The sequence below is a fragment of the Brassica rapa genome, chromosome A04 (assembly GCF_000309985.2).
Source record: "Brassica rapa cultivar Chiifu-401-42 chromosome A04, CAAS_Brap_v3.01, whole genome shotgun sequence".
Classification (NCBI taxonomy): Eukaryota; Viridiplantae; Streptophyta; class Magnoliopsida; order Brassicales; family Brassicaceae; genus Brassica; species Brassica rapa.
In genome coordinates, this window is record NC_024798.2 from 8,038,352 (window position 1) to 8,049,458 (window position 11,107).

Below are 11,107 nucleotides of genomic sequence, written 5' to 3' on the forward strand. Positions count from 1 at the left end.
TTTACATGTTAGATATATTCTTTCGGTTATTGCACCAATTTCACTACCAAAACTTATTAGGTAGTAGCAGCAGTGAAACCACATAAAATGTATGTAGAAGCTTGAGCAAGAATGAATTGCCTGGAGGACGAACTAGCTCCGCTTACAGTCTACATCATCTCTGTGTGTGTTTATATAGTTTATATTTTGTTTTTCCGGTTCATGTAGTTACTGAGTCATAGTGCTCTCCATGTACAGAGATTTTTCCAATGAAGAATGTAATCAATGTATGGACTCATATAGTTGAATTTAATTTCCCAAATACTTTATTTCTATATGGGGCTCTCCATGTACAGTGATTTTTCCAATGAAGAATGTAATCAATGTTATGGACTCATATAGTTGAATTTAATTTCCCAAATACTTTATTTCTATATATAGCGATTCATATATCAATCCAAGAAATTATTTATTTGAATAAAAATATATGAACCATTTATAGTTATACTGATACAAATTACATGATACTAGCATTTAAGGAGTTTTTTGAAAAGGTTTTAGATGACCGATTAGTTTCTAGATTTTTGTGCAATTTTGAATTTAACGGTATTGACCAAAACTCCGGCTTAACCAGAAATTAATGTCTAAAAATGTTTTCCAGAACTAAAATAGGAGAGGAATCTTCAACGTCCCAAATAGAACCAATGATACTAGAAAAGTAGAGAGCCTAGAAAGGTTCTTATGTTTGTGACCAGAGTGTCTAATACAAAGCCAAGACAAAGTACGCCCTCAAGTTTCAGGACCCATACTCACAGATATGATTGATTATGTTTCTTTCTACCAACGTCAAAAGGAGAGAGAGAGAGATGCGACGAATGACAACATATAAAGATCAGTGGAATGAAGCGACTTCAAACGTCGCAGGTTTTAGAGCTGGGTCGGGTTTTGCGGGAGAGACCCGCCACTGCCTTCACCATGATCCCCCATTTCCTGCACATCTTCCGGCGATAGTATCTTTATGTACCAAACGTTACTCACAAATGACCTGCACCACATTTCCACACATGGCTAGTTCACAAAAAAAGTATCTTAATAATAACTGTAAGAAGAAGAAGAGAGTAGTTTTTTGAACATACTCCCAGGGGTCATCGCCAAGGAGAAGAATATCATTTTCCTTGTCAACGAATACAAGCTGCCAGCCTGATCTAAGGGGGTCTTCCAACAACCCTTCGATAGCAAACATCTTCCCTAACTCTTCTCGCAGCTCATGATAGCTGCTGAATCGGGAGATGTCTAGTGATCGCCCTACCGAACCTGATTTATAAACCTGCATTTTTTTTTTTTTTTTTTGTAAGAACAAACATCAGTATTATTACTGAGACCAGTGGAGAAAGAACCAAAACCCAGCAGCCCAACCTTTACAAAGTTCTTGGTTTGGTTGGAGGGGCTAATCTGTCCAACTCCATGCAACAACTCATGAGTTGTGTCTTGCATGCAGCTGTTGTATAAGGAATTCTCAAACCCTGAATCCCCTAGTGACATTGGGTAAGCTTCCGCATCTCCTCCTGATGAAGAAGAAGCAAAACGAGGAACCGTGCTTGGGAGGAATAGTCCAGAGCCAGGATCAACACCGAATACAGAAGGATTCACGTTGGCACTTGCAGGTTCTAGAGCAAGGCTTTTCCCAGCGTACGCTTGTGGTGGAAGTGACAACGGTTCAGAAAAAGTGTTGGATGCTTTTGGTGACCAGCCCTCTCCCATTAACTGCTCAGGCAGTACAGACTGACCGGTTATAGAGAAGTTCAAAAGATTGCTGCCATGTCCAGACCCAGGAGAGGCAGAGTTTTGTTGCATCGGAGTAGCTGTTGTTGGGAATTTGTCAGTAAAATCTGCTTTCATGAAAGAAGGAGAAGGCATATCCGAGTGCTGCTGCCACTGTTGAAGTTGACCGTTTTGCATTTTAAGAGCATTAAGATATGCATTTTGGTCCACCGATTGCTGCCCACCACCACCACCTGGTTGCTGCTTACTAACTTCTTGTCGCTGAGGAAGATTCTCACTCATAATCTGAGTTTGAGCATGCATCAGATGCTGTTGCTGCTGCTGCTGTTGAAGCATCAAATCAGAATTGTGGGAAGCTGATTGTTGAAGATACTGGTGGTGAGGAGGAGGCTCTTGCAACTGGACAAACTGTTGTCTGAGAGGATCTCCACCGCCCATGTTCTGTAATCCAGCGGCCAGCATTGCTTGGTATTGCTGATTATTATCAGTCCCGAGTTGAGCGAGATCCAGCCTTTGTTGCATCCATGGAAACAAACCAACAGATGGATAATTTAGAGGAAGTAAACCTTGCTGCTCTCCTCCACCACCTCCCCTCAGCCATGGTAGCCCACTTCCTAATTCACCCCTTCCATCTGTAAACACCAATAGTGATTTCAAGTTAATAGCTACTAAAAGTTTAGGAGAAGAGACAAATGGTGGATGGATACCATGTAAGGATGAAGTGCCAGCATGCCAAGGACGTTTGAGCCTGAGAGGAAACAGAGAAGGATACATGGGGAAGGTAGTAAGAGGCTCAATCTCCCATAGAGAAACCCTTGGCTGTCTCTCCCCTGCGGTCGATTCATCCCAACCAACCTACACCAATAAATGTATTGGGAGTAAATCATCATCAGTGTTTCATAAAACGAAGTCACGTGGCTTTTGATGATGCCTACCTTCACAGATCGCCAATGAGAGTTGGGCCAACGAACAGAATCCAGATCACTGATACCAGTTATAGTACCCATGTACCTGCAAGGTGTTGTCTGTCAGAACTACATGTTAAAAGTAATGACAATAGTTTTCACAGTTTTGAAGATCATCATCATCACCTGCGGACACTGGACTCTTCGGTCTCGAAGAGCATGCGGAAGCGCATCCCAACTGAGATACGGGTGTGAAAAACGGCTTTGATGTACTTGGAAAGTTGTATCACAAACTCAGATTGGCTAGCCCTGCAACCACAAGCAGAGAAAAATCAGTATGGTATGGGAGAGAAGAGTATGGGATGGAAGTAGAAGAAGAACCTTGGATGAAAGAAAACAGTAAAACAACTGTTGGTTGCAGAAGCATGTGCAGCAGCAGCCAGGAGTCCAATATGCATGCTATCACTAGATAAAACAGATGATGGTACAATCGTCTGTGGACGAGTCGCTCTACGAATCCCCAAAAAGAGTTGATTCTTTTCATTCCTGAAGTAAATAGGGTTTAAAGATAATAATAATAAATGATTATAATCCAGAAAGTGAATGAATGCACCAAGGAAAGAAAATAAAACCTGATGAAAATGACAGAATCTCCAGCTACTAGTCGCTTAGCACTAACAAATACACTCCACCCAGTAGTTAGGAGATGCCGTTTGGGTTGTCCTGCATGGTTAATAAAAACAGAATAAGGATTCAAGTCCATTATAAGAACATAGAGCAGCTCTAGTGTCTCCAACTTCACCAAACAAGCACATTGCTACTTCAGAACATAACAAAACGATAATCCTAGTTAATGTGAAACAACCTACCACGAAAGATGTGCCTAAATTTCCATTCAACATCATGGAGATCTCTTGCGAGCAGTTCTTGCGCTGGTGGCTGCAGTGAGTAATCCTGCAACAGGGGAATCAATATATTATTCACAATTATTCCGCAGGTTAAGCTAAAGAAAAGAAAAAAGAAGTGTTACACTACCAGTGGAGGAAAAACTTTCTCAGCAGCGCGTCTAGGAACAGAAAACCCTCCATGAGTACTAGTATCACTAGCTGTAAGAGTCTTACAGAAGTAATTGCTAGGTTGCTTGCTCGGTATCCCCAACTCTATCGGTACAAATGTTTCCTTCTGCTCCTCCTATATACACCACCAAAACACCCAACTCTAACGTTTTAACTTGTAAATTGGAAAAAAAAAACAGCAACTCTAGGTTATAAAACCATACCGGTGTCAATGGTTGAAGTGTCATTTGAGCATAGACTTCATCCGTCTCCACATCTGCCTGAAAAAAAGTAGAAAAACGAAACCCCATACTTACAAAGCACACTTTATAAAAGAAAAATGTAAAAAAATTGAAGGTGGAAAGGGACAGGGAACTAATTAACTACGCACATGCATTGTAACGTTATGGAGCTGGCAAATCAATTGTGGTGGTAGGCTTGGGTAATTGGGTATGTGACCATCAACTTCCTTATTAGTTGTAGCAGCTACCTACAAGTACACTTCAATTTTAATGGAAATGCCCCAAAATATAAAACAAGTAAAGAAAAGCAAAGCTCCTCCATACTTTTAATCTTCTTTTGCAACCAACAACACTCACAAACAAATCTTTAAACCCAAAAAAAAAAAAAAAGTCTAAGAACCTGTTCGCTGTGACCCTGTGGAAAGTAGACAACGCGGCTTCCAGATGATGGAAGAGATACCAGTGGTCCAGCACAAGCATGCCATAGCTCAGAGTTCAGACATTTCTCTCCTATTAAGACACACACACACACAAGAACTAAGAAACATGTCCAGAAAACAAAAAAAGGATGAAAAAATCAGAGACTGAAGTTGAAACAAAACCTTCATGACTTTGTTGAACCAATCCAGATGTTGACAGCTTCATCGTCGAGAATATTCAAGATACAAAAAGGTACTGCTAACTTTTGAAATTGGTAAAAATAAAATAAAAACCCTAATTTTGTCTTCCGTACAAAATCTAATTTCTTTCACTTCCAGCTACTATAGCAGCTATAACTCTTCAGTTCAAGAAGAAGCACAAACTCGTCTTTCTCCATCTCCTTTGTTCTTCCCCCACAACCATTAAGACTTTTAGACAAAGCTTCTTATTACCATAAATGTAACAGCCCGATTCCCCGGAGTCCGACCGGGGTTATCGAAGGGGCGTTATGGACACGTGTCTACTCATCTAGACAACCCTACGTGTCCCGTTACTGGTCCCGAGAGACGAGCGCATAACCTTCTTTGAAATACCGTCATACCCACATCCATATACTTCTACTTACAGTCCTGCGCACAGGAAAAATGGAAATGGAGGGGTGAGCAACAAGTTACTCAGTGAAGTGGTTCTAGACCAGCCTGCCCGCATGACACTCTATACTACTCCATGCGGGAACTAGGACTGACTAGCCACTACAATCAGTTAATGCATTTTCATCATTTCCTAATGTTATCTGCAATTTCCACAATCACTTCCATTCATTTCTAACAACCTAGCGATCAATCAATACAATGATCTCACTCATTGCCACACGCGTCAAACCCTAGACTTAACCGACTCCTCTTGTCCGTCCGACCCGACCCTATGACACCTTTAACTCCCCGTTACCCGACCATGAGCTAAAACCCTACAATGCACATCCTTTTCAACTTTTCATCTTTTCCTCTTTTCCTCTTTTCCTCTTTTCCTCAGTGGGTAGCCCCCCACTAGGCTTCTACCCCATATTCATGTGGATTCGCCACATCTCCTATGGGTGCTTCCATATTCATGTGGATTCGCCACATCTCCTATGGATACCTAGCTTGGACCACTTACCCCACCTACAAACCTTAGACTCTCTATATGCTTTCCCACCCATGCTTAACCTTAACATCCTTCTTTCATACTTTTACTTATCATTTCACTTCCTTATCGTTTTCACTTAATCCTCCCCATTCCCAATTACTTTCCCTTTTCATTCATACTTGAACTTGGACTAAATCACTAGACGCCACCCGTTATCGGTGTCACACACAATACACATCGCATTCAAGTTCTACTTCAATAACGTTTATAATCATTGCTCATCTATCATCCTAGCATTTGTTCCTCTCTAGCATCCTAACTTCAATCACAACAACACATGGGACAACACAACCAAACATACAAGTATCAACTACCAATCAATCATTACCACGACAATTCAATTCAGTTCATCAAGTCCCATTTATCAGTATGAGGGTTCTTATGCATCATGATTCATTCATCTATCATCCTAGCAATACCATGTCCTATCAACCTAACTCCCAATCAGGGTCTAATCAAGCCTAACTCCAACATAAAGGAGTATACAGAACCATGAAAGAAGGTTGGGTTCGAAACACTCCACCTTAGTCTTAGATCTGGATCTGGATCTGGAAACGAGGATTTGAGAAGGTTGAGATCTGGTCAGCACCACCACTTCACGGCGCCGGCGAGAGGGAGAGAGAGAGAGAGCGTGCGACGGCGAGGAGAGAGAGAGAGAGCGACGCGCGGGAGAGAGAGAGAGCGACGCGCGGGAGAGAGAGAGGAGAGAGAGAGACGGCGCAGGAGAGAAGGAGAGAGAGCTCGACGGCTAGGGTTTTCGACCTCCGGGAATTCTCTGCAGAGCTTCGCTTCAGATTTGTGATGAGGCGAAAAGGGAGACTGCATCTCTTTTTATAGTAAAGGGAAGGGGAAGCCCTAGGGTTTTGCTAAATGGGCCGTAGAGAAGCCCATATTCTTTGGGAAATTTTTATGGGCCAGGAACCGGGCCGTTACAATCCTCCCCCGTTAATCGGAATTCGTCCCCGAATTCCAAAGCCCACATCTTTCAGACCAATCGTTCGTTACCAAAATGGATTCACACATTCACACAACAATCAAGGGAGGCATACATGACACGATAACTCTACTGGGATCTTTAAAACCAACGAAGGAATGTCATAAATAATAAAAGGAGTAGGACTACAATAGTTTGTAAAAGAAAACCCAGCACATCTGCACAATACAGAATGCCGTAAATAAGGGAAGGAACACCAACTCCAATAACCAATAAAATGAAATAAAACCAATAGCGAAACACGTGTCCTACTCCTACGAATCGTCTCTAGGATCTCGTCTAGCCACATTGACATGGCGAGGGGCAGCGGGACTCGGATCCCAGGTCTTCATCGCCCTCTGCGACGCGGTCCTCCTCGGCCTCCGCCTCCTTTCCCGCCAACCACTCCTCCGCATGCAGTGCTTGGTTAGCCATCCTTCTCACCAGTGCAAATTCCAGAGGCTCCAGGACTCCCACGAGTTCTTCACGAATATCCCCACGTAGCCCGGCCCTAAACAGATGACACCACTCCTCAGCTGGCTTCGGTTGACACATCTTGGCCGTATCCAAGAACTCCTCCAGGTAATCTCTCACCTTGCGTGGCTTCTGAACCATCTGGACCAGTACGTCACAATCACATGTTACTGCAGGTGGTTTTCGCGGACGCCCCCGCTTTCCCTTAGCGGGTGTCCCTACCGGCACCTCATGGCCATCGACGTCCCCACCCGGGTTTCCTCCTTCCATGCTCGAGAGAGCGGCCTTATCGGCTGCAATCTTCTCTTCTGCCTCCATGGCGAAACCTGCCATCCGCCTCACTAACGCGAACTCCAAGGGCTCCAAAACACCCCTCAGCTGCGCCTGGAGCTCCTGGCGTAGCCCGTTCTTATACCATATGCACCACGTCTCTGCATTCTTCGGTTTGCACAGCTTGGCTTGGTTGATGAAGTCCTCCGTGTATCCAGCGACTGATCGGTCCTCCTGAGCATTCTTGCTCAGCACTCCACACTGGCACTTCCCGGTGAACGCCCTTGGGGTTCCCCCTGCTGCACTTGGCGTCTTGCAGGGACGGCCACGCTTCCTCGGGGGTCCCTCTTCGGTTGCAAGCTGGAACCTCGCATTGCCCTGCAGTAGGCGTGTCTCCATAGCCATCCTCTGGAAATGAGGCATCAACACCTTATGCCTCACAGTCTGCTCGTGCGGGTACCTGAATGGGAACTCCCTGTACTGTTCTTCAGGATCCGGAAACATGGGTAGCACCAAGTTACCCTCCCTGTCATAGTGACGCCTTTGGGCATACTCCCTGGTGTTCCTCCGTCCGTAGTGCATACGCGGCATCCTCCACTCGTAATGGTCAAGCGAAAACATCCTGCAATAAAATTTCAATCAGAACCATAATAGAAGTATGGGTATAGTGGGATTTTCAATTAATTCTTTCACAATCCGAAAATACTTAGTAATATTGCAAAATTTTTTTTTTTTTTTTTTTTTTTTTTTTTTTTTTTTTTTCCGAAAACGAAATATATAAAAATATTTTTTTTTTTTTTTTTTTTTTTTTTTTTTTTTTTAAACGTCGGAAATGCCGATCCCTTAGGACAGAACTAAGGGATCTTAACCCGCTCTGATACCAATTGTAACAGCCCGATTCCCCGGAGTCCGACCGGGGTTATCGAAGGGGCGTTATGGACACGTGTCTACTCATCTAGACAACCCTACGTGTCCCGTTACTGGTCCCGAGAGACGAGCGCATAACCTTCTTTGAAATACCGTCATACCCACATCCATATACTTCTACTTACAGTCCTGCGCACAGGAAAAATGGAAATGGAGGGGTGAGCAACAAGTTACTCAGTGAAGTGGTTCTAGACCAGCCTGCCCGCATGACACTCTATACTACTCCATGCGGGAACTAGGACTGACTAGCCACTACAATCAGTTAATGCATTTTCATCATTTCCTAATGTTATCTGCAATTTCCACAATCACTTCCATTCATTTCTAACAACCTAGCGATCAATCAATACAATGATCTCACTCATTGCCACACGCGTCAAACCCTAGACTTAACCGACTCCTCTTGTCCGTCCGACCCGACCCTATGACACCTTTAACTCCCCGTTACCCGACCATGAGCTAAAACCCTACAATGCACATCCTTTTCAACTTTTCATCTTTTCCTCTTTTCCTCTTTTCCTCTTTTCCTCAGTGGGTAGCCCCCCACTAGGCTTCTACCCCATATTCATGTGGATTCGCCACATCTCCTATGGGTGCTTCCATATTCATGTGGATTCGCCACATCTCCTATGGATACCTAGCTTGGACCACTTACCCCACCTACAAACCTTAGACTCTCTATATGCTTTCCCACCCATGCTTAACCTTAACATCCTTCTTTCATACTTTTACTTATCATTTCACTTCCTTATCGTTTTCACTTAATCCTCCCCATTCCCAATTACTTTCCCTTTTCATTCATACTTGAACTTGGACTAAATCACTAGACGCCACCCGTTATCGGTGTCACACACAATACACATCGCATTCAAGTTCTACTTCAATAACGTTTATAATCATTGCTCATCTATCATCCTAGCATTTGTTCCTCTCTAGCATCCTAACTTCAATCACAACAACACATGGGACAACACAACCAAACATACAAGTATCAACTACCAATCAATCATTACCACGACAATTCAATTCAGTTCATCAAGTCCCATTTATCAGTATGAGGGTTCTTATGCATCATGATTCATTCATCTATCATCCTAGCAATACCATGTCCTATCAACCTAACTCCCAATCAGGGTCTAATCAAGCCTAACTCCAACATAAAGGAGTATACAGAACCATGAAAGAAGGTTGGGTTCGAAACACTCCACCTTAGTCTTAGATCTGGATCTGGATCTGGAAACGAGGATTTGAGAAGGTTGAGATCTGGTCAGCACCACCACTTCACGGCGCCGGCGAGAGGGAGAGAGAGAGAGAGCGTGCGACGGCGAGGAGAGAGAGAGAGAGCGACGCGCGGGAGAGAGAGAGAGCGACGCGCGGGAGAGAGAGAGGAGAGAGAGAGACGGCGCAGGAGAGAAGGAGAGAGAGCTCGACGGCTAGGGTTTTCGACCTCCGGGAATTCTCTGCAGAGCTTCGCTTCAGATTTGTGATGAGGCGAAAAGGGAGACTGCATCTCTTTTTATAGTAAAGGGAAGGGGAAGCCCTAGGGTTTTGCTAAATGGGCCGTAGAGAAGCCCATATTCTTTGGGAAATTTTTATGGGCCAGGAACCGGGCCGTTACAATAAACCCCAAGAACCCAGGAAACTGAATAAACCCCATTTTTATTCTTAAAACCAGAGTATGTTGCTTATCATCTTCAGAGCTTGAATACTACACGGAGCACACTAGACGAGCCCAAAAGGTAGCTAAAAGACCCCTTCTCTCGCGAGATCTTTGTGGAGAATGAAAGAAGAAGAACCTCTTCTACCACTTAGCTTCTGGTGGGCATTAGACTAAATCCCTCGAAGCAGTACCATCACTGTCTGAGGAGAGACACTTTGGCTTTCACAACAGAAGAGAGAGAGAGAGAAATATGTGTCAGAGAGAGAGAAAGAAGAGTGCGTGGGGGTGAAAGTGAGTGGTTTTCCTCTTCTTCTTATAAGGGACCCGACCCGACCCGACCCGGTTCGAACATGAGCACAGTGGAGAAGAAAGAGGAAGAGAGAGAGGGTCCTACTAACGAGAATTATGAGAGGTGGTGTCAGTACCTGAGTGACCTCTTTTCATCGTTGGATTATGCTCTCCAGATCTTGACCGTTGATTAACTACTATTTGTTTTTCTATTTTATTTTCTTATTACTTGGATTCGCTGAAAAGGACAATCAATTATACTATAGTTTTAAAGAGAGAGAGATAGACATGTCATAAATGTTAGCTTTCTTATTTTTTATTTATTTATTTATTATAACATTTTTCTCCATCCATTGATGAATGAAACACCAAATACTCCCATAATTTGTTTTAACTTTTAAGGATATACAATACTTTATATTATCAAAATAATTCAATTTTTGTTTTTGTTCGAGCTTATTTTGCTAGATCCGCGTTGAAAATATGGTCAAAAGCAGCTCTATTTAAACACTTCCAATTTTATTATATCCCCATATTTAAATAATGATAAAATTTTATATCCACAAAATTAAAATAACACTCACGTAACATCTTATATATTAAAACAGAAATCACGACTTTAATTCATATGTGATTTTTTGAAAAAATGGACATAATGTACATATTCCTATAAAGTTATGTTACATTTAATCTCTAATCTTATCATTTAAATTTAGTTCTACCAGAAATTTTTATTGGGTTATTAATAATTAGATTTAAACCCATTGAATTTATGGATAGTATAAATTAAATAGATATAGTTTAATGTTGTAATAATATACCTTCATATGTTAATTATTTCAATATTTGTCGATGTTAACTTTTAAAATTATAAAAATTATTTTTTAAATAACAAAAATCATATTATCTAACAATGATTAATATTTACTACATTAAACCAATGAAAA

At 42.4% G+C, this 11,107-nt stretch overlaps 2 protein-coding genes across 3 annotated transcripts; both read right to left on the reverse strand.

The window, feature by feature from the left end:
* Positions 1 to 620: 620 nt before the first annotated feature.
* ARF8-2 (auxin response factor 8) lies at positions 621 to 4,839 on the reverse strand. 2 transcript variants are annotated; one of them, XM_009141461.3, is made up of 14 exons: positions 4,566 to 4,839; positions 4,364 to 4,473; positions 4,113 to 4,211; positions 3,946 to 4,002; positions 3,702 to 3,857; positions 3,536 to 3,620; positions 3,299 to 3,389; positions 3,048 to 3,212; positions 2,853 to 2,975; positions 2,697 to 2,772; positions 2,469 to 2,616; positions 1,396 to 2,393; positions 1,116 to 1,306; positions 621 to 1,024 (listed from the first exon to the last, which is right to left on the reverse strand). In XM_009141461.3, exons 1-14 carry the CDS (start codon positions 4,606 to 4,608, stop codon positions 907 to 909), a joined length of 2,460 nt encoding a protein of 819 aa, XP_009139709.1. In that variant the 5' UTR covers positions 4,609 to 4,839; the 3' UTR covers positions 621 to 906. The 2 variants fall into 2 exon arrangements, with proteins under 2 accessions (XP_009139709.1, XP_009139708.1); XM_009141460.3 differs by having other exon boundaries at positions 1,396 to 2,616.
* Positions 4,840 to 6,565: 1,726 nt separating this feature from the next.
* Positions 6,566 to 9,829, reverse strand: LOC117133452. The gene is made up of 2 exons (XM_033289639.1): positions 9,421 to 9,829; positions 6,566 to 7,907 (listed from the first exon to the last, which is right to left on the reverse strand). Exon 2 carries the CDS (start codon positions 7,904 to 7,906, stop codon positions 6,842 to 6,844), a length of 1,065 nt encoding a protein of 354 aa, XP_033145530.1. The 5' UTR covers position 7,907; positions 9,421 to 9,829; the 3' UTR covers positions 6,566 to 6,841.
* Positions 9,830 to 11,107: the final 1,278 nt, after the last annotated feature.

Bases quoted from the DNA above. Each gene is read 5' to 3' on its own strand.
- ARF8-2 (XM_009141460.3), bottom strand. From the start codon at position 4,608: ATGAAGCTGTCAACATCTGGATTGGTTCAACAAAGTCATGAAG. The intron at 2,976-3,047 runs GTTCTTCTTCTA...TTGTGGTTGCAG, and splicing joins ACTGTTTTCTTTCATCCAAG to GGCTAGCCAATCTGAGTTTG. The intron at 2,617-2,696 runs GTAGGCATCATC...TTATTGGTGTAG, and splicing joins CTCATTGGCGATCTGTGAAG to GTTGGTTGGGATGAATCGAC.
- LOC117133452 (XM_033289639.1), bottom strand. From the start codon at position 7,906: ATGTTTTCGCTTGACCATTACGAGTGGAGGATGCCGCGTATGCACTAC.